Source organism: Diorhabda carinulata, chromosome 10 (genome assembly GCF_026250575.1).
Source record: "Diorhabda carinulata isolate Delta chromosome 10, icDioCari1.1, whole genome shotgun sequence".
Lineage (NCBI taxonomy): Eukaryota > Metazoa > Arthropoda > Insecta > Coleoptera > Chrysomelidae > Diorhabda > Diorhabda carinulata.
The window spans coordinates 13,979,145-13,999,434 of record NC_079469.1 but is presented as its reverse complement, the minus strand read 5'-3'; the positions used below and the strand labels follow the sequence as shown (position 1 = coordinate 13,999,434).

Here is a 20,290-nt window from a genome sequence, read left to right as displayed (position 1 = left end):
ACAATTATTTTTGTGACTGACAGTATATAACAAATTTCAAATTTATCATCCTACTTCTAATCATTTCGAAAAATATAATATAAAATTAGGTAGTGCATACCAAATTTTGGAATATAAATTTTATGACGGGCAGCTTATAACAAATTCTTCCCTGATTAAGCAAATTGACATTCTTCTTTCTTATCAATTTTCGATTATTTTCTTAATACCCATTAATCCATTAACAAATACAAAGATTGTAGTCATTTGTGACGTAATAGTGAAATTTAATTATCAAAAATTGTTATTTAAACTTTAAAAAGAAATATATCAATTCGAGTTTATCTTATTTAGACGAATTTAAATATTAAAAACGACAATTGGTTTCTAATTATATCAATAATTATGGAGAAAATATAAAAATAGAGCATGACGTTATCTACGCCATCTATATGTTGGATATAACACGATAGTATGATTTGAAAATCACTTATTTACACCAATTTTTCAAAAAAAAATATATAAAATCGATATTTTTATATTTAAATAAAAATCAACGTTGATGTTAATAATTTTTTTCTGATTATTTTCAAAAAGTTATGAAAAACGAATTAAAACTACACTACGCCATCTATTTATTAGTAGTCTTACTATAACTGATGTCACGTATGAAACGAATTTATTTTCTAAACTAAATATCATATTTTTATGTTTGAATAAAATAAAGCGATACTTATATATCGTATTTTTTAAAATTTGTATTTATAATTTTCGAAAATTTTGATTTTATGACGATAATAGAAGAGATCTACTTGAATAAAGAGGGGAGAAGAATGACGCATGCTATTTATAAAGGGGAAAACAGATGAAAATGGCGTCCTGTCGAGAGGATCGTTCGCTGTAAAAAAATAACAAAATCTTCAAATATTTTATGACCTATGCTACATCCGATACAATTAAACAATAAATAAGAATCTAACTTATTAATATTGTCTAATAGAATTGATATTTTCACATAAATTGAACGACAAAGCTTGAAAAACCTGCTAAGAGAGTAATAAATGACGAAAGAACTTGTCTAATGGAATAAAGTGCTGTGTTGTGGGTTAGTGAGTGTGATAGTGAACTTAATAGTTAATTTTAAATTTGGGTAAGTGTTATTTCAATATTATACGGCTTCATTTAATACTAATTCGCTTTTTTACATCGAATTTAGACCCACCCTAAATATCGCCATTATTTTCATTCATTCAAGGTCACCAATGTCATTAATAATTTTTTTATTTATTCATACGATATTATATAAAGTTATATACGACTGGCAAACATTTTGATGACCATATCTTCTTATTTATTTTTTCCAAAAAAATTAATTAAACTCTTTCCTCTTACGTGGTGATGGCTCAATTCGTGCATGCCAACAACACGGTGTTGCCAGGTTACAATATTTCTAATTGATCACAAAATATTCATTGAAACGTCTTTTATTATTAATTTATTAAGAAAAATTTAATATCGACATTAGTTTATATCAATATTATTATAACCTCAATACATAATCAGCGGAAAAATATTATATTTGTTCGTGTATACAGTGTTAGCTCTAAAGACGGATTCTCCTTAGTTTTAGTCAAGTTTTTAAGATTATTGATAAAATAACGTTGTAGTTTTTAAAAAATAGTTTGGTTAAATCATTTAAAACTCGAAATTAATAATATAAAACGATTATATTAAGTTTAAATAATAATAAAAGTAGTTGCCCCAATTTCTGTTCATTGTTGAATGTAATACGACAAAATTCGATTAAATCTATATCAAATTTGTTTATTTTTCAATTAATTTCCATATTTTATTGATAATAACGTAATTTATTAATGATTTATTGATTTTTATTACATAATTTCGAATTTAAACACGATTTCGTAATTTAATTTATGAAATTGATATTGAATTGATATTAAAAGTTATTTGATCACCCAAAAACGATTTTGTAATACTTAAATTTCTTTACAATAATCTGTTTACTCCAAAATTCAATCCGTATACATATAACAAAACTTATTTCGTATTTAGCCAAACTATTAACAAAAAAAAAACGATTAAGTAGTTGAAAAAATGAACAATTCTGGCAACACTGCGATCTCAATGTCAACATAACCTCTTTTTCTAATAGAATTAAGAGTATGTGGACTTTCCCTAGGAGTCGATTGCCAGTAGGCAGACCAGCACGATTTACTATGTGCTGGATATCCGATATAAATTAATACGTAAAATGGAAAAAAACCGTCATGGCAAACATAACAAGAAATCGAAAAGGCGCAAACAGAAAGGCGATAAAACCTCATCGAATAATTACGTAGGTTTATCGAAAACCAAAACGAAATTAGTCGAATATTCGGATGTGAGTTCGGAGGATCTGTCCGGACCGGAAGCTGGAGAAATTCAAAGCGGAGAAGAAGAAATCGTCAGCGAAGATGGCGAATTAGATTTGGACGCCGATATGCACAGAAGTAATCAACATAGTCGTTACGGTAGATTAGAAGACGACATTTACGTTAGAGAATCGTCACTTATTTTACATTCGCCAGGTTAGATCATAAATATTTCTCCGTATATTTATATAGGGTGATTCAATAAAAACATAACCATATTTCCCGATTTTAATAAGTCACCCTGTAGAAAAACCTCGAAAATCGTCAATTTGATACTCACAATGACATTAAATGGAAATATTTATTAAATTACTCCCTCCCAATACCTGTAAGTGAAGTATTTGTTCTTCGAGATCCTCCATATAGAGTTTATTAACGAGAATTTGGCGCCTAAAGGGGTTTTCCATGAAAATATTGCCCTTGGTAGCCCATTTTAGTGCTGAAATGGGTGTTTTTGTAGTTTCTATTAGTTTCTAACGAAAATTTGGCGCCCAAAGTCGTTTTCCATGAGAATATTGCCCTTAGTAGCCCATTTTAGTGCTGAAGTGGCTGTTTTTGTAGTTTTTATTAGTTTCGAATGAAAATTTGGCGCCCAAAGTCGTTTTCCATGGAAATATTGCCCTTGGTAGCCCATGTTAGTGCCCAAGGAGCTGTTTTTGTAGTTTTTATTAGTTTCTAATGAAAATTTGGCGCCCAAAGTCGTTTTCCATGGAAATATTGCCATTGGTAGCCTATGTTAGTGCTAAAGGGGCTGTTTTTGTAGTTTTTATTTCTTTATAATGAAAATTTGGCGCCCAAAGTCGTTTTCCATGGAAATATTGCCCTTGGTAGCCCATGTTAGTGCCCAAGGGGCTGTTTTTGTAGTTTTTATTAGTTTCTAATGAAAATTTGGCGCCCAAAGTCGTTTTCCATGGAAATATCGCCATTGGTAGCCCATTTTTATGCTCAAGGGGTTGTTTTTGAAGTTTTTTTAAGTTTCTAACGAAAATTTGGCGCCCAAAGTCGTTTTCCATGAGAATATTGCCCTTAGTAGCCCATTTTAGTGCTGAAGTGGCTGTTTTTGTAGTTTTTATTAGTTTCGAATGAAAATTTGGCGCCCAAAGTCGTTTTCCATGGAAATATTGCCCTTGGTAGCCCATGTTAGTGCCCAAGGAGCTGTTTTTGTAGTTTTTATTAGTTTCTAATGAAAATTTGGCGCCCAAAGTCGTTTTCCATGGAAATATTGCCATTGGTAGCCTATGTTAGTGCTAAAGGGGCTGTTTTTGTAGTTTTTATTTCTTTATAATGAAAATTTGGCGCCCAAAGTCGTTTTCCATGGAAATATTGCCCTTGGTAGCCCATGTTAGTGCCCAAGGGGCTGTTTTTGTAGTTTTTATTAGTTTCTAATGAAAATTTGGCGCCCAAAGTCGTTTTCCATGGAAATATCGCCATTGGTAGCCCATTTTTATGCTCAAGGGGTTGTTTTTGAAGTTTTTTTAAGTTTCTAACGAAAATTTGGTGGCCATAGTTGTTTTCCATGAAAATATTCCCCCATTTAGAGCAAAATTGCAGAAAATTCATATTTTAAGATATTCAATTGGCTATCCTTATAGTTTTTACTATTTTCTAACGAAAATACGGCGCCTAAAGTCGTATTCATTGGAAATATTACTCGAGTCAGCCCAATTTAGTGCAAAAAAAGAAAAGTTTTCTTTCAATAACCTCAAAGGACCGTTTTTGTCGTTTTTACTATTTTTGAACGAAAATTTGGCGCCCAAAGTAGTTTTTCTGCTTTTCTTTTAGATAATTTGGCGCCCAAAGTAATTTTTCTGCTTATCTTTCGATAATTTTGCGCCCAAAGTAGTTTTTCTAGTTTTTTTCTTGATAATTTGGCGCCCAAAGTCGTTTTTCTGCTTTTCTATTAGATAATTTGACGCCCAGAGTCGTTTTTATAGTTTTATTTTTATAATTTGGCGCCCAAAGTCGTTTTTCTGCTTTTCTATTAGATAATTTGACGCCCAGAGTCGTTTTTATAGTTTTATTTTTATAATTTGGCGCCCAAAGTAGTTTTCCTGTTTTTCTTTCGATAGTTTTGTGTCCAAAGTAGTTTTTCTAGTTTTCTTGTGCTAATTTGGCGCCAAAAGTCGTTTTGTTATTGTTCTTTCGATAATTCCACGCCCAAAATCAGACTTACCTTTTTAATTATTTTATATTCCACCATGTGGCAACTTAGAAGACGATAATTTCGACAGAAATTCATTCCTGACTTGACATTCGTCAAATCAGATGATACATATCCGTAATATACAAGGTGATTTAATAAAAAAACAACGACTATTATTGAGTCACCCCGTAACCAAAAATTATTTTTAATTCAATTCCGTCGTTAAAAAAAATTTTCTACCGAAAGTTAGGAGACACCGTTTGGATCAGACGGCGCTTATACCGAGATCGCCGACGCCCCCGATTTTAGTCAGAGAAAGACAATTATCGATATCGTCGCGTTCCTCGAGATCGGGCGACATGAAATCGAAAAGAAAAATGGAGGAATCGCCAACGGGGCTAGAATACGTAACGGCCCCCTTGACTTCCCCCACCTTCCGCGAAGACTACGATAGAAAAAAGAGGAAGAAAAAAGAGAAGAGACACAAAAAGGATAAGAAGACGAAAAAGAAGAAGAGAAAATCGAAACACAGATCGAGAAGTACCAGTTTAGGTAAAAAAAAATAATCGATCATTAAATCGATTGTTGACGATGATTTTTGGTGTGTGTGATTATAGAGAGCGCTGCGAGCGGTTCGGTGATATCCGATTGTAGCTCGTCGAAGAGGACGCCGCCCAGGCAGCCAATCGATTTGGGCGATTGGGAGGAGACGTCGATTAAGGCGGGTCACCACAAGGTCGTCATCGATACCGGCGGATGTTCGCCGGTATCGAACGATAGTATAGCGTCACCGGAAACGTTCGAAGTTCAAAGTCCGACGCCGCCTTCGGAAACGCCGCCGCCGAAATATTCCAGAGATATTTCATCGAGAGAATTCGCCACTAGGGAATCCCCGCACACCCCGCCGTTACATCATCCCGCAAGGTACAGAAATTTTTTTTTTTTTTTATGCGAATTTTTCGATTTTCGATTGAAAATTTAATGACCAAAATGGTACCAGATGTGTTTAGTGCCCAAAGGTACGTTTTTTACCAAATTTGTCGCCAAAATTGGTACTAATTGGGTTTGGTGTTCAAAAGTATGTTTTTTTTACAAAATTTGGCGCCCAAAGTGGTACCAAATGGGTTTTGTGCCCAAAAGTACGTTTTTTACCAAATTTGGCGCCCAAAGTACTACCAGATGTGATAATTGTCCGAACTATTCACATTCTTTCTTCTTTTTGGCGTCCAAGTACTAACTATACTTATCAAATTTTATGATGTTTTTTCAAAAAATTTGACGCTCAAGTGGTACTAGATCTGATTATTGACCAAACTATTGATGTTCCTTTGGTATTTCGACGCCCAAGCGGTACTATTTGTACTTTATAACAAATTTTATGATGTTTTTTCAAAAATTTGACGCCCAAGTGGTACTAGATCCGATTATTGACCAAAATATTGATGTTCCTTTGGTATTTCGACGCCCAAGCGGTACTATTTGTACTTTATAACAAATTTTATGATGTTTTTTCAAAAATTTAACGCCCAAGTGGTACTAGATCCGATTATTGACCAAAATATTGATGTTCCTTTGGTATTTCGACGCCCAAGCGGTACTATTTGTACTTTATAACAAATTTTATGATGTTTTTTCAAAAATTTGACGCCCAAGTGGTACTAGATCCGATTATTGACCAAAATATTGATGTTCCTTTGGTATTTCGACGCCCAAGCGGTACTATTTGTACTTTATAACAAATTTTATGATGTTTTTTCAAAAATTTGACGCTCAAGTGGTACTAGATCTGATTATTGACCAAACTATTGATGTTCCTTTGGTATTTCGGCGCTCAAGTGGTACTATTTGTACTTTATAACAAATTTTATGTTTTTTCAAAAATTTAACGCCCAAGTGGTACTAGATCCGATTATTGACCAAAATATTGATGTTCCTTTGGTATTTCGACGCCCAAGTGGTACTATTTGTACTTTATAACAAATTTTATGATGTTTTTTCAAAAATTGAACGCCCATGTGGTACCAGATGTGATTATTGACCGAAACATTTCATATTTGGCGCCCAAATCGGTACCCACAATGAAAATTGACACAAAATTTTTTTTTCTGCACTACTCCGTTTAGGTACAATCACTTCATATCGGACGAACCGATCCGGATAAGAGACTCTCCGATAATAATAGACGATCGTCTGTCGCCCCCCTTGAAATCCCCCACTTATAGGGGAGCAACCCCCGACGTCGTGATACATTCGCACTACAACAAGCATCGCTCTTTGACACCCAGCAGCCGGAAACGGAGAATCGAAAGGGAGATGCTCCACAGGAAACACAAAAAGGAAAAGGCCAGATTGAAGGAGAGGAGTCGGTGGGTTAACGACGTCTCATACATATGGATTTTTCGCTAATCTAAACTCTCCCCCCCTCTCCTTTGTCTTGTAGATATTCCAGGAGCAGGAGTCCGGTGTCCCGGAGGAGATCGAGGTCGTCGAGCTACGGTAGGTCGAGACATTACGCGACGCCGTCGCCTACTAGGAGGGCCAAGAGACACCGATCGAGGAGTCCGAGGAAGGATAAGAGTCCCAGGCATAGGCACGACAGGAGTCCCTCGCCGCATTCGGTGAAATCCTCCCAATTGAAAAATAAGATAACGGACGCTAGTCTGTTCGCCGAAATGGTGAAGGATCGCCGGAAGAGGGAGATGGAGTTGAAGAGGCTCGCCGAACAATTGGAACAGTCGAACGGCGATCAGCAATCGGGCGATGTCGATTCGAATGGCAAAATTGGTGAGTGAAATTTTGTTTTACTCGTTTCTTTCTTTTTTTTTTCAGGTTTTTTTATCGGTTTTCAGGCATTTTCGTCATTTATTTGACGTTTAATGTGGAATTTGAGCCCAAAGTTTCTATTTTTGTTGAAAATTTGACGCCCACTTTGATTCAAGATATGAATTTTGCCCAAAATTTTTATTGTAGTTGAAAATTTGGCGACCAATTTTATTCTAGATATAAATGTTGCCCAAAGTCCCGATTTTTGTTGAAAATTTGACGCCCACTTTGATTCTAAATATGAATTTTGCCCAAAGACTCGATTTTTGTTGAAAATTTGACGCCCAATTTGACTCTAGATATAAATGTTACCCAAAGTCTCGATTTTTGTTGAAAATTCGACGCCCACTTTGATTCAAGATTTGAATTTTGCCCAAATTTTTTATTGTAGTTGAAAATTTGGCGCCCAATTTGACTCTAGATATAAATGTTGCCCAAAGTCTCGATTTTAGTTGAAAATTTGACGCCCAATTTGACTCTAGATATAAATGTTGCCCAAAATCTCAATTTTGTTGAAAATTTGATGCCTAATTGTACTCTATAAGAATTTTGATCAAAATTTCTATTCTTTGTTGAAAATTTGGCTCCCAATTTGATTCTTGTCATGAATTTTAGTCAAAATTTCGATATTTTGCACCCAAATTGAGTTCTTTAAGCGCTTTGGCACAAATTCGGCGCCAAAATAGCGATTCATTCGGAAGTCGCCCAAAATTTCGATTCTTCGTTGAAAATTTGACGCCCAAAGTGGAGCTCGGATTGAAATTTGTCGCCCAAAACAACCCCTGGTCTAATTATTCCCCAAAATTTCGATTTTCCTTATGAATTTGTCCCCCAAAACAATCCTGGGTATAATTATTGCCCAATATTTTGATTTTTCTCATAAATTTGTCTCCCAATTCTACTTTCGACGGAAAATTCGGCCAAAAATTTCGTTTTTTTTTGCGTATAGAAAACAAAGAAAATTTAACGACGCCGCTACCGATGGACGTAGTCGACATTCCTATACCGGAAACGGAACCGACCAATTTGAACGACATCCGATTACCGGACAAAGAAACCGTCACCGAAAAACCAACGACGCCCCCTACTCCGCCACTGCCGGTGGCGGTACCTAATACTGCCGCGCCGGCGGCCATCTCCACCATAATAACGACGGGTCCGTCCGCCGTAACGACGCCGGCGCCCCACGCGGACTCCAAACCGCCTACGACGACGACCACCGCCCAAATGGAAATCAAAAAACCAAAGAGCGTTACGAAATTACCGTTACCCCCCGGTATAGATCAGACGCAATTGGAAGCTATCGTCTCGCCGCCCAGTAGGTCCCCGAGTCCCGTAGCGCCTGCCCATATGTCCGCCAATCGGCCGCCGCCGCCTCCCGTATACGTCAAAGCCAAAACGCCGCCTCGGAAAAACATCAAGGATTTACCGATGCCCCCCGGTAGGTACTATTTTTCGTAGGGAAATTTCTTTTTTTTTTTCAACGATTCGTTATTTAGTGATACCCGGTACGGAAGAATTGAGCGGCGATGAAGAATTGCCGAGTACGCCGCCGAGGAACCACGTGAAAAATTCGGAGAAACGGAAATCGTCGCCGAAGCCGAAAATGCCGATGAAACGACCGACAATATTGAAAAGAAAAGGATCCAGAAATTTCCAGATGTGCGGTAAAGATTGGGGCGAGAGGTGCGTCGATATGTTCGAGGTTATAGCGCAGATAGGCGAAGGTAACGTTCCCTTTGGGGCTATTTAGCTTCCTTCCGCTTCGAAATCGTTCCTTTTCGGTGTGAAAAACTCTTCTAAACTATCAAAACCACATTAATATTTCGAAAACCTTATTAAAAACCCTTTAAACTATCAAAAACCTATTATAAACTCGTGATAATCATGAGAAACTCAACTAAACTATCAAAACCATATTAATATTTCGAAAACCTTACCAAAAACCTGTAAACTATCAAAAACCTATTATAAACTCGCAAAACCATATTGACATTTAAAAAACCCTGATAAAAACCCTTTAAACTATCAAAAACTCGTGATATTCATGAGAAACTCATCTAAACTATCAAAACCACATTAATATTTCGAAAATCTTATCAAAAACCTATTATAAACTCGCAAAACCATATTAACATTTCAAAAACCTTGATAAAAACCCTATAAACTATCAAAACGACATTAATATTTCGAAAACCTTATTAAAAACCCTTTAAACTATCAAAAACCTATTATAAACTCGTGATAATCATGAGAAACTCATCTAAACTATCAAAATCATATTAATATTTCGAAAATCTTATCAAAAACCTATTATAAACTCATGATTCCCATGAGAAACTCATCTAAACTATCAAAACCATATTAATATTTCGAAAACCTTATTAAAATTCAAATAAACTATCGAAAACTTATTAAAAACTCATGGTACCCATGAGAAACTTATCTAGACTATCAAAACCATATTAATATTTGGAAAAACCCATTTTTTATTATTAAGGACCTATTAAGAACTAAGAACTAAACCTCATTAAAACTCATTAAACTATTAAAATCCATGAGAAATTCATATTAAACTACCGTAACATATCAAATCATGCAGAGATCATTTTATTATTCCAAAAAATTGTCTTGAATATCCAATTACCTCATTAACAACCCATTAAACTATCAAAAATTTATTAAAACCTCGTGAAACCCATGAGAAAGTCGAAATAAACTAGCGAAACCATATCATTGTCTCGAAAACCTTAATAAAGATCTATCAAAGTATCAAGATCCTAAAATCCAAAGATTAAAAACTTGAATAACCTTATTAATATATCAAAAACCTTATTAAAATCGAAATTAACTATCAAAAAACTATTAAAAACCCATGAGTAACTCATTCTGAACCATTGAAACCATATTATTATTTCGAAAAACTCATTAAGAACCCATTAAAGTATCAATAACCTCATTAAAAACCCATTAAACTATCAAAAACCTATTAAAAACTTTTGAAATCCATGAGTTATTGATAGTAGACTATCATCCTAAAGGAACGATCCCGGAACAAAACTTTCCAATATGTGTATATTTACACTACACTACACCTACATAAACTCTACATTACACTAATTTACACCAACTCTACATCAAACTGTACTACACGTATATCAACTATATACTACACTACACTATACACTATATAACTGGATTACACTACACTACACTACACCTGCCGCTCTTGAGATTCTTAATATTCTTTGTTTAGGTACTTACGGTCAAGTGTACAAAGCCAAAGACGTGCACGCCAACGAACTGGTGGCGTTGAAAAAAGTGAGGTTGGAAAACGAAAAGGAGGGTTTCCCCATAACGGCTGTCAGAGAAATAAAAATCCTCCGGCAATTGAATCACAAAAATATCGTCAATTTAAGGGAAATCGTCACCGACAAACAGGACGCCGTCGATTTCAGAAAGGTACGTTGCGGCGCTATGCGAAAAATAATATTTCTTTTCGTCGTTTTAATCTTTTTTTCATTTTTTAATCTTCATCGACAGGAAAAGGGATCGTTCTATCTGGTTTTCGAATACATGGATCACGATCTGATGGGACTATTGGAATCCGGCATGGTCGATTTCAACGAATTGAACAACGCCTGCATAATGAAACAACTGTTGGACGGTCTCAATTATTGTCACAAGAAGAACTTTTTGCATCGCGATATCAAATGCAGCAATATCTTGATGAACAACAAGTGAGTTTTAATTTTTGGTCTCGATCTCGTATATATATATATATATATATATATATATATATATATATATATATATATATATATTATATATGCGTATGTGTTGTACCGTAACTTTTTCTTTTTTTAGGGGCGAAGTGAAATTGGCCGATTTCGGTTTGGCTCGACTCTACAACGCCGAAGACAGACAGAGACCTTACACTAACAAGGTGATCACATTGTGGTACCGACCGCCCGAACTACTTTTGGGCGAAGAACGTTACGGACCGGCGATCGATATTTGGAGTTGCGGTTGTATATTGGGGGAGTTGTTTTTGAAAAAACCCCTATTTCAGGTCAGTTTTCCTATTTCCTATTTGACCGTATCGTCGAAAATATTATGGTAACTATTTTATTCGGATCGAAATCATCTCAAACCATGTTAAAAATCATATTAAAACCATATTAAAATCATTAAAAATCTCGAAAAACCCATATTAACATGTCCAAACCATTTTAAAAACCCTATTAATTCATACAAATTGAATGAAACCTCTGATAAATCCATTATAATGTATCCTATCCATAGTAAATCCTGTAAAAACCATATTAATGTATTAAAATCGTCCGAAATCTCGAAAAAACCATATTAACATGTCCAAACCATTTTAAAAACCCTATTAATTCATACAAATTGAATGAAACCTCTGATAAATCCATTATAATGTATCCTAACCAGAGTAAATCTTGTAAAAACCATATTAATGTATTAAAATCGTCCGAAATCTCGAAAAAACCATATTAACATGTCCAAACCATTTTAAAAACCCTATTAATTCATACAAATCGAATGAAACCTCTGATAAATCCATTATAATGTATCCTATCCATAGTAAATCTTGTAAAAACCATATTAATGTATTAAAATTGTCCGAAATCTCAAAAAAACCGTATTAAAACCATGTTAGTGCGTCAAAATCATCCGAAATCTCGAAAAACCATATTAAAACTACTTTAATGCGTCAAAACCATCTCAAACCGTTTTAAAAACCATATGAATTAATATGAATTAAATGAAACCTTTGTTAAAAACCATATTAAACTTGATAAAACCACGAAAAAAACCAATGAAATTGTCAGTAATACACTTGAACCCAATTAATCCTAACATCCGATAACCGTATTAATCTCAACATCCGAAAACCATATTAAATCGCTAAAAACGTCTAAAAACCACCGCAAACCATTAAATAATGGTGTAGAAAAACGAAAAACCATCGAAATCGTGTTGATATCTCGCTTTTTGTTGGAAATAGATCGATGATCAATAAAATTTCTTTTCAGGCCAACGCCGAAATGATGCAATTAGACAGGATATCTCGAGTGTGCGGCACCCCGACGCCCGCCGTCTGGCCCTCCGTTATCAAATTACCCCTTTTCCATACGTTGAAGCCGAACAAATTGCACAGGAGGAGATTGAGGGAGGATTTCGTGTTTATGCCGTCGTCGTCGTTGGATCTGTTGGATAAGATGTTGGAATTGGATCCGGAGAAGAGGATAACGGCAGAAGACGCACTCAAATCGGCGTGGCTGAGGAATATCAATCCCGAACAGTGAGTCTTGATTTTTATCTTTTTTTTTTTGTATCTTGTATTATATATACTTATTAAAATATTATTATTAAAAATGAAACTCATCACTAATCTTTCAAAACCATTCGAATTCATCAAAAACTTTCCAAAACCACTTGAAACTCATCAAATACCAAAATAAACTCATCGTAAACCACGTTAAAACCATATTAAACTCATCAAAAACCTTTCAAAACCATATTATATTCATTGAAAACCATATTAAACTTATCAAAACCTGAAATTATATCACATTCATCAAAAACCTATTAAAATCATATGAAACTTGTCAAAAACCTTTCAAACTAATCAGAAACCTTTCAAAACCATATGAACTAATCAAAAATCTTTAAAAACCTCATTAAACTCATTAAAACCATATAAAAATCTCAAAAACCTTTGAAAACCATATTAAACTCATCAAAAACCTTTCAAAACCATATTAAACTCGTTGAAAACCATATTAAACACATCAAAAACCTTTCAAAACCATATTAAACTCGTTGAAAACCATATTAAACTCATCAAAAACCTTTCAAAACCATATGAACTAATCAAAAATCTTTAAAAACCTCATTAAACTCATTAAAACCATATAAAAATCTCAAAAACCTTTGAAAACCATATCAAATTCATCACAACTTATTAAAACCATTTGGAACTCAAAAATATTTTTCAAAACCATAATAACTCGTTGAAAACCATATTAAACTCATCAAAAACTTTTCAAAACTATATTGAACTCGTTGAAAACCATATTAAACTTGTTGAAACCATATTAAAGTCGTTGAAACCATATTAAACTCGTTGAAAACCATATTAAATTCGTTGAAACTATATTAAACTCGTTGAAAACCATATTAAACTCATAAAAAAACCTTTCAAAATCATATGAAACCAAAATAAAATCATCGGAAACCACATTAAAACCATATTAAACTCATCAAAACTTTTTCAAAACCATAATAACTCGTTGAAAACCATATTAAACTCATCAAAAACATTTCAAAACCATATTAAACTCATTGAAAACCATATTAAACTCGTCGAAAATCTTTCAAAACCACATGAAACATGAAAACTGCCAAAAATCCGCAATAAATCATCAAATATTGTAAAAAAATCAAATCGAATTTCGAAAAAATCAGTAATCACCCATTCCCCAATAAATTTGATAATATTTTCTTTTTTAATAATTTCAGAATATCGGCGCCGGAATTACCGACTTGGCAAGATTGCCACGAATTGTGGAGCAAAAAACGCAAACGTCAAATACGTGAACAGGCGGAGGCGATGCAAAATCTACCGCCGGGCAAACCGTCTCTTATGGGGAGGCCGGAAAAGATTATGTCCGGCGGCGGCGGTATGGGAGGCGGTAAAAACGACGATAATTTGGACGGCGGAGGGTGAGTCTGTCTCCTCGATATCCATCGATACATCCCCACCCTACTGTTTTTTATTTTATTCGTTATATACCGGACCACGTGACTGACTTTCATTTATTTTCTTCCTCTTTCCCCAGTTATCAAAAAAAAAATAGAAAATTCGAATTTTTTGTAAATATATATTTTTGTTTTTTCTAAAATTGAATGTCCCGCATGAAAATTGAAATGATATATTTTACTGTAAAGATTTTTTAATTTTTAGACGATCCTCCCCCTTATAAATAATTATGATATTTGTTGTTGTTGTTTTCCTTTTATTTTTTTCGTAAAATTCATTTTTTTCCCCAACCCGGAGTCGTTACGAATCGAATTTCAACTTTTCGGATACGCCCCGTATGCAACGATCGAATCAAGGTTTTTAAAAAAAATCGATTTTTTGCGATTTTCCCCCTGCACGATCGTTTCTCTCGATTTTTCGTTTCACCCTGTATGCATCAATCGAATTACGTTTTTTGAAAAAATCGATTTTCTTCGTAAATGATCGTATTTTGATCGATTTTTGTCATTATCGAATCGATTTTCCCCGTATACGATCGTATCTCTCGATTTTTCGTTTCACCCCGTAAGCATCGATCGATTTTCGTCTTTGGAATAATCGATTTTTTTTTCGATTTTCCCCCTAAAAGATCGAATCTTGATTGACTTTTTCCATTCGCCCATTTACCCCGTATCCTGTTTTCTGTCGAAAATTTATTATACAGGGTGATTAAATAATCAATAAAATTGGTTCCTAATGACTGCCGGTGTTTTTTTCTGGTATAGATTAAAGTGGAATTGGTGCTCTAAAAACTAAAAATTATCTGTACATAACCGTTGTCTTTTTTTTTGTTTGTTTTTCTTTTGTACTATTTTTTTGTAAGTGCCTAATTACAAAAAAAAAATTTAATGAGGAACAAACATATGCAACACCCCTTGTACGTTTCAGAACGCCTTTTATTTCGCAAATTTTTTTTTATTAGATCGTCCTATTGACTGCGCCAGTTAGATATCTCTTTTTACGCACTAAACGCGTCTAAACCATGATATAAACCATATCAATTTTTGAAAATTCCCATAAAACCACATTAAACTATCCCAAACATAATAAAACCATTTTGAACGATACCTAATATATAAAAAACACTTTAAAATGTTAAATACCTCTTAAAACGACATTTAAAAATCCCAAACGTGTAAAAACCATATTAAATCGTGATAAAATCATATCAATGATATTGGAAATCTCTTAAAACCGTATTAAATGATCCCAAGCATATTAAAACCATATTAAATTGGGAAAAATACGATGGAATCGTATAAAAGACCGTATTAAATGATCCGAAACATATTAAAACCATATTAGATGATTCCTAACATATTAAAACCGTATCAAACTTCGAAAAAATACGATAAGATCGTATGAAAAACCATATTAAATGATCCCAAACATATGAAATCGCCCTTCTAACACGTGAAAAACAGCTTGAAACCATATTAAACGATCCCAAGCATATTAAAACCATATTAAATTGGAAAAAATACGATGAAATCGTATAAAAGACCGTATTAAATGATCCGAAACATATTAAAACCATATTAGATGATTCCAAACATATTAAAACCGTATCAAATTTCGAAAAAATACGATAAGATCGTATGAAAAACCATATTAAATGATCCCAAACATATTAAAACCATATCAAATTGCGTAAAAGTACGATAAAATCGTATCAAAATATAAAAAACTATATTAAATGATCCCAAAAATGTTATAAACCACATTAAACTCTCGGAACCACTTCGAATTGTATGAAACTGCGTAAAATAAAAAAAAAAATGATCGTGGATCTTGTTGACCGCGCCATTAAATTTGACTTTTCACGCGTACCGCAATTAATTTAATTTTAATGTGTACAAGGGGTGTGCAAATAGTGGTTCCAACTCGTGCCTTGTTCATTTGACCAAAAAAAAAATTGAAATAATTAAGAAAAAAGTTGAAGTTATATTGATTGATAATATTTATAAATATATTAAAGAATAAAATTGTGTCACATTTTTTTTCTTTGATTAGTAATTGAATATTTATTGTACATAGAAGTAAATTATTTTAGGTAGCATCCTGTATATATGTTAATTTTTATTTTGAATTCAAAATAAATGGGATTTAATTTTTTTCCGTTTTTATTTTATTTCCCTCATTGTTTTTTTTGTTTTGTTTCTTATTTTTCGTTATATTAGTTTTTTTTTTGTTTTCTTACATCGAATTCTGTTCGTAGCTCGTTATTAAACTTGCCCAAACGTCAGCGAACCGTATTAAGTTGATGGAAACCTTGAAAACCCACAAAAAACGAAATTACTTTATCAAAACCATCTCAAAACTATATTAAATTGCCTCAACCACCTGCAAACCATATTAAATTGCTTCAATTGCCGACAAACCATATTAAATTGATGAAAACCTCTCAAATAAACTCATGGAAATCCACAAAAAATATATTAACGGTCGAAAATCCTCTCAAAACCATATTAAATTACCTCAATCATCTGTAAACCATATTAAATTGCCCCAACCATCTTTGAAACCATATTAAATTGTCCCTACCATCTTTCAAACCATATTAAATTGAAAGCAACCTCATGAAAACCTCAGAAACCCACAAAAAATATTAAATAATCGAAAATCCTCTCAAAACCATATTAAATTGCCTCAACCACCTGCAAACCATATTAAATTGATGAAAATCTGTGAAATAATTGTCGTTATTCTTTATTTCGGCGGTTTTTAACTGTTTTTTGTTACAATTTCAGTCGATATGCTATGGTTTTAATATATACGAGGGGTGTCGTATACGTTGTTCTCCTCAATTTCAAACTGAGCACCTCGTAGTTGAAAAATATTTCGGCTTCGAATTGAATTAATTCGAAAAGCATGTTCATTCGTTAGATAGATAGCATGGATTGTTAGTTTTAGCACTTTTGAGACATTATTATTGTTGGCGCATTGAAAACGAGCACTCTGTATGAGGTTTTAATGAATATTTACTATAAATTTTCGTCGATTGCTCAAACCTCTTCTATAACCATTTGAAATTAGTCCTAATTTCTAGTTCTTCTCTACCCACGACCTCTATCGTCCAAAACTATCCATATATTGGGCATATTCGTCTTTTTATTCGGCTAATTTGATTCGAATTTAATCAAGTTTTGCTTGTTCGTCTTTTATAACCATTTAAAATTCGTTCAGTTCCTCATACCCTCAAAAAATCTCTGTATTCGGCCTGTTCCATTTTTCATTTGGCCAATGATTCGGCGAATTCATGTTTTTTATCAGCTCTAATTTTTTTATTCGACCGAATATTCTTTTATATCGGTCATTTTTTCTTTTCATTCGGTAAATTTGACTTTTCGTTCGGCCAATTATCCGTTTTATTCGGCAAATTTGGACCAAATCCTCTTCTTTATCGACCGATTACTCTTTTCATTCGGTAAATTCCACTATTATCATTTCCCGTCGGTTTAAATTTTTTTATTCGGACGAATTGCCTTTTTTGTCGGTCAATCCCTCCTTTCATTAGGTAAATTTCAGTTTTCGTTCGGCGAATTCCTCTTTTTATTTGGCAAATTTAGACCAAATCCTCCTTTTCGTTTGCCGGTTTCTCTTTTCATTCGGCAAATTCCACTTTACAATCGGCAAATTTCTCTTTTCGTTCGGCCAATTATTCCTTTTATTCTATTCGGTTTTTTCAGTCGGTTCAAATTCTTTTAATTCGAACGAATTGCCTTTTTTGTCGATTTCGTTTTTTGTCGCTTCGAATTCTTAATATTCGACCGGTTTTTCTTTTATATCGGTAAATTATTCTTTTTAATCGGTAAATTTCATTTTTTGTTCGTTTAGTTCCTCTTTAGGTCGGTTTAAATCCCCATTTTTACGATCGACAAATTTCTCTCTTCATTCGACCAATTCCACTTTTCATTCGGCCAGTTCCTCTTTTGGATCGACAAATTTATCTTTTCATTCGGCCAAGCCCACTTTTCATTCGGCCAAATCCACTTTTCATTCAGCCAAGTCCACTTTTCATTCGGCCAAGCCCACTTTTCATTCGGCCAAGCCCACTTTTCATTCAGCCAAGTCCACTTTTCATTCAGCCAAGTCCACTTTTGATTCGGCCAAATCCGCTTTTCATTCGGCCAAGTCCACTTTTCATTCGGCCAATTCATCCAGTAAGTCTTCGAAGTACGAATCGACTCTACAAGAAGAAAACGTTACTAATATTGTTTGTAGATCGTCTAAAAATTTAAAAATGGAAGCTTACGACGCCGCCGTCTTATCCTACGCTTTAGCTTCTGCGTCTTTCAGAGAAAAAGTTCCCGGTATAGTCGGAATGTCCTCGTTGCCACATAGAGCAATAGACGATTCTCTGACGCCGCCCAGAGAGGGCGAAAACGACGTCGAAGACGGTCGCAATTATTTATATCAATTGCTTTACAATTTAGAACAGATGTTGCTTAATAGAAGCGTCGTACATTTATCCCATTTAATGGAATTGTGTTCGACGAAAAATTCTCAGGTAAGTAACGTTCGGATAGATGGCGCTACCGATGACCGTAATTCCGTAATTTTTTTAGAACGACGCGCAAATCGGCGCCCAATTAGACGCACTTTTGAACGAATTGAGACAAATTTGCAAAAATAACCCAGGTTCTATTCACCTTTTGCAACTGCAGCACGAAGGTAGGGATATTATGGCGGGTTTGGTTTTTTTTCGAAAATTTCGATTTTTGCAGATGAATCTTCAAAAAATTTGACTTTGAATACGGAAATTGTTTGTCGTACGGTGTCGGATTTGTTCAAACAGTTCGGTTTGACGAAAGGAGCTAACGTTATGAAAAAAATATTCATGTCGAGCTGAAATTGGGCCTTAAATGTATAGATTTTTATATTAAATTTTGTAAATTTGACGATTAATTTACGTTTATTTGCTAATTTACTCGGATATGTAATGTAAAAAAGTTTGAATTATATCCTAAAAATAATCAAAATGACGTTTTAATTACTTATCCTTGATGCATACGTCGTGGGACAACCTGTACAGTAAAATATAACAAGGTAAGTTACGACATTTAAGAATCTTACAATATTTTTTTTAATAGTATTTTATTGATTTTCAACACAATTTTTTATAATTTATTCCAATTAATGAAAATGAAAAAGTTTTTTATGAAAATTTCTTTTAATTCCAAAATAATTGAGAAAAATATGAAATTTAATATCATAGGTTTGAAGTTTTGTTTTGACATTTGACAAGTGAAAAAGCTAGTATGACCAATAAATTCACATGTTATTTTCACTGGTTTTTAAGAACTATAATATCTCATTTTATCACAATTTTTTTAATCACATAACTCAATATACCGAAATTAATGTACATTAGTGTAAAATTGACATCTTTTATTCTCAAATTTTGTAACAAAACCAAAAAAATACGTAAATTTAATGTTTTAAAAATGTAACTGTGAAATCATATCGATTTGTCCTAAAATTTGGAAAGTAAGAAGATTAGTGTGGTACGACGAATAAATTCACGAGCTGTTCTACACTGCTTTTGTGAAACTATTATTTCTAATCATTTTATCACAATATACTGAAATGAATGCACATTAGTAGAAAATTGACATCTTTTATTCTGAAATAAAAACGAAAAATACGTCATTTGAATATTTTACGAACGTTAATGTGAATTTACATAAAGTAAAAAAATGGTGTAGTACAATCAACAAATTCACGAATCATTTTACACTGCTTTATAAGAGTTATGAAATATGGTTATTTTTATCATAATTTTTACTATATAACTATTAAATATACAAAAATTAGGTTACGTTTTCTAAGAAATGAATATTTTCTCATAATTGAAGAATTGAAGAAAAAACAAGAGGAAAATATGTAATTTATAAAATAAAATAAGGGAGCTGTAATAGTAGTTATATACAACCAACATTGTAGCTAGTTATTTGAAACTGCATTTAAGTTCTAAAATTTCTCTTAATAAAAAATATATAAAATATGTTGATTTATCACTAAATTGCAAACTATCTGTTTAGGTGATTTAGTGATTTTATTAAATCTATGGTTCGTTAAAAT

General features: G+C 33.3%; 1 protein-coding gene across 5 annotated transcripts; it reads left to right on the top strand.

Moving 5' to 3' along the window:
• The first annotated feature begins 815 nt into the window (after positions 1-815).
• LOC130899134 (cyclin-dependent kinase 12) lies at positions 816-19,188 on the top strand. 5 transcript variants are annotated; one of them, XM_057808918.1, is made up of 16 exons: positions 816-1,129; positions 2,180-2,567; positions 4,801-5,106; positions 5,172-5,478; positions 6,678-6,920; positions 6,995-7,338; positions 8,327-8,818; positions 8,877-9,104; positions 10,634-10,839; positions 10,921-11,117; positions 11,245-11,449; positions 12,438-12,706; positions 13,927-14,130; positions 18,506-18,716; positions 18,775-18,880; positions 18,934-19,188. In XM_057808918.1, exons 2-16 carry the CDS (start codon positions 2,252-2,254, stop codon positions 19,056-19,058), a joined length of 3,759 nt encoding a protein of 1,252 aa, XP_057664901.1. In that variant the 5' UTR covers positions 816-1,129; positions 2,180-2,251; the 3' UTR covers positions 19,059-19,188. The 5 variants fall into 5 exon arrangements, with proteins under 5 accessions (XP_057664901.1, XP_057664897.1, XP_057664899.1 ...); XM_057808914.1 differs by having other exon boundaries at positions 18,431-18,716; XM_057808916.1 differs by having other exon boundaries at positions 828-1,129; positions 2,183-2,567; positions 18,431-18,716.
• The last annotated feature ends 1,102 nt before the right edge of the window (positions 19,189-20,290 follow it).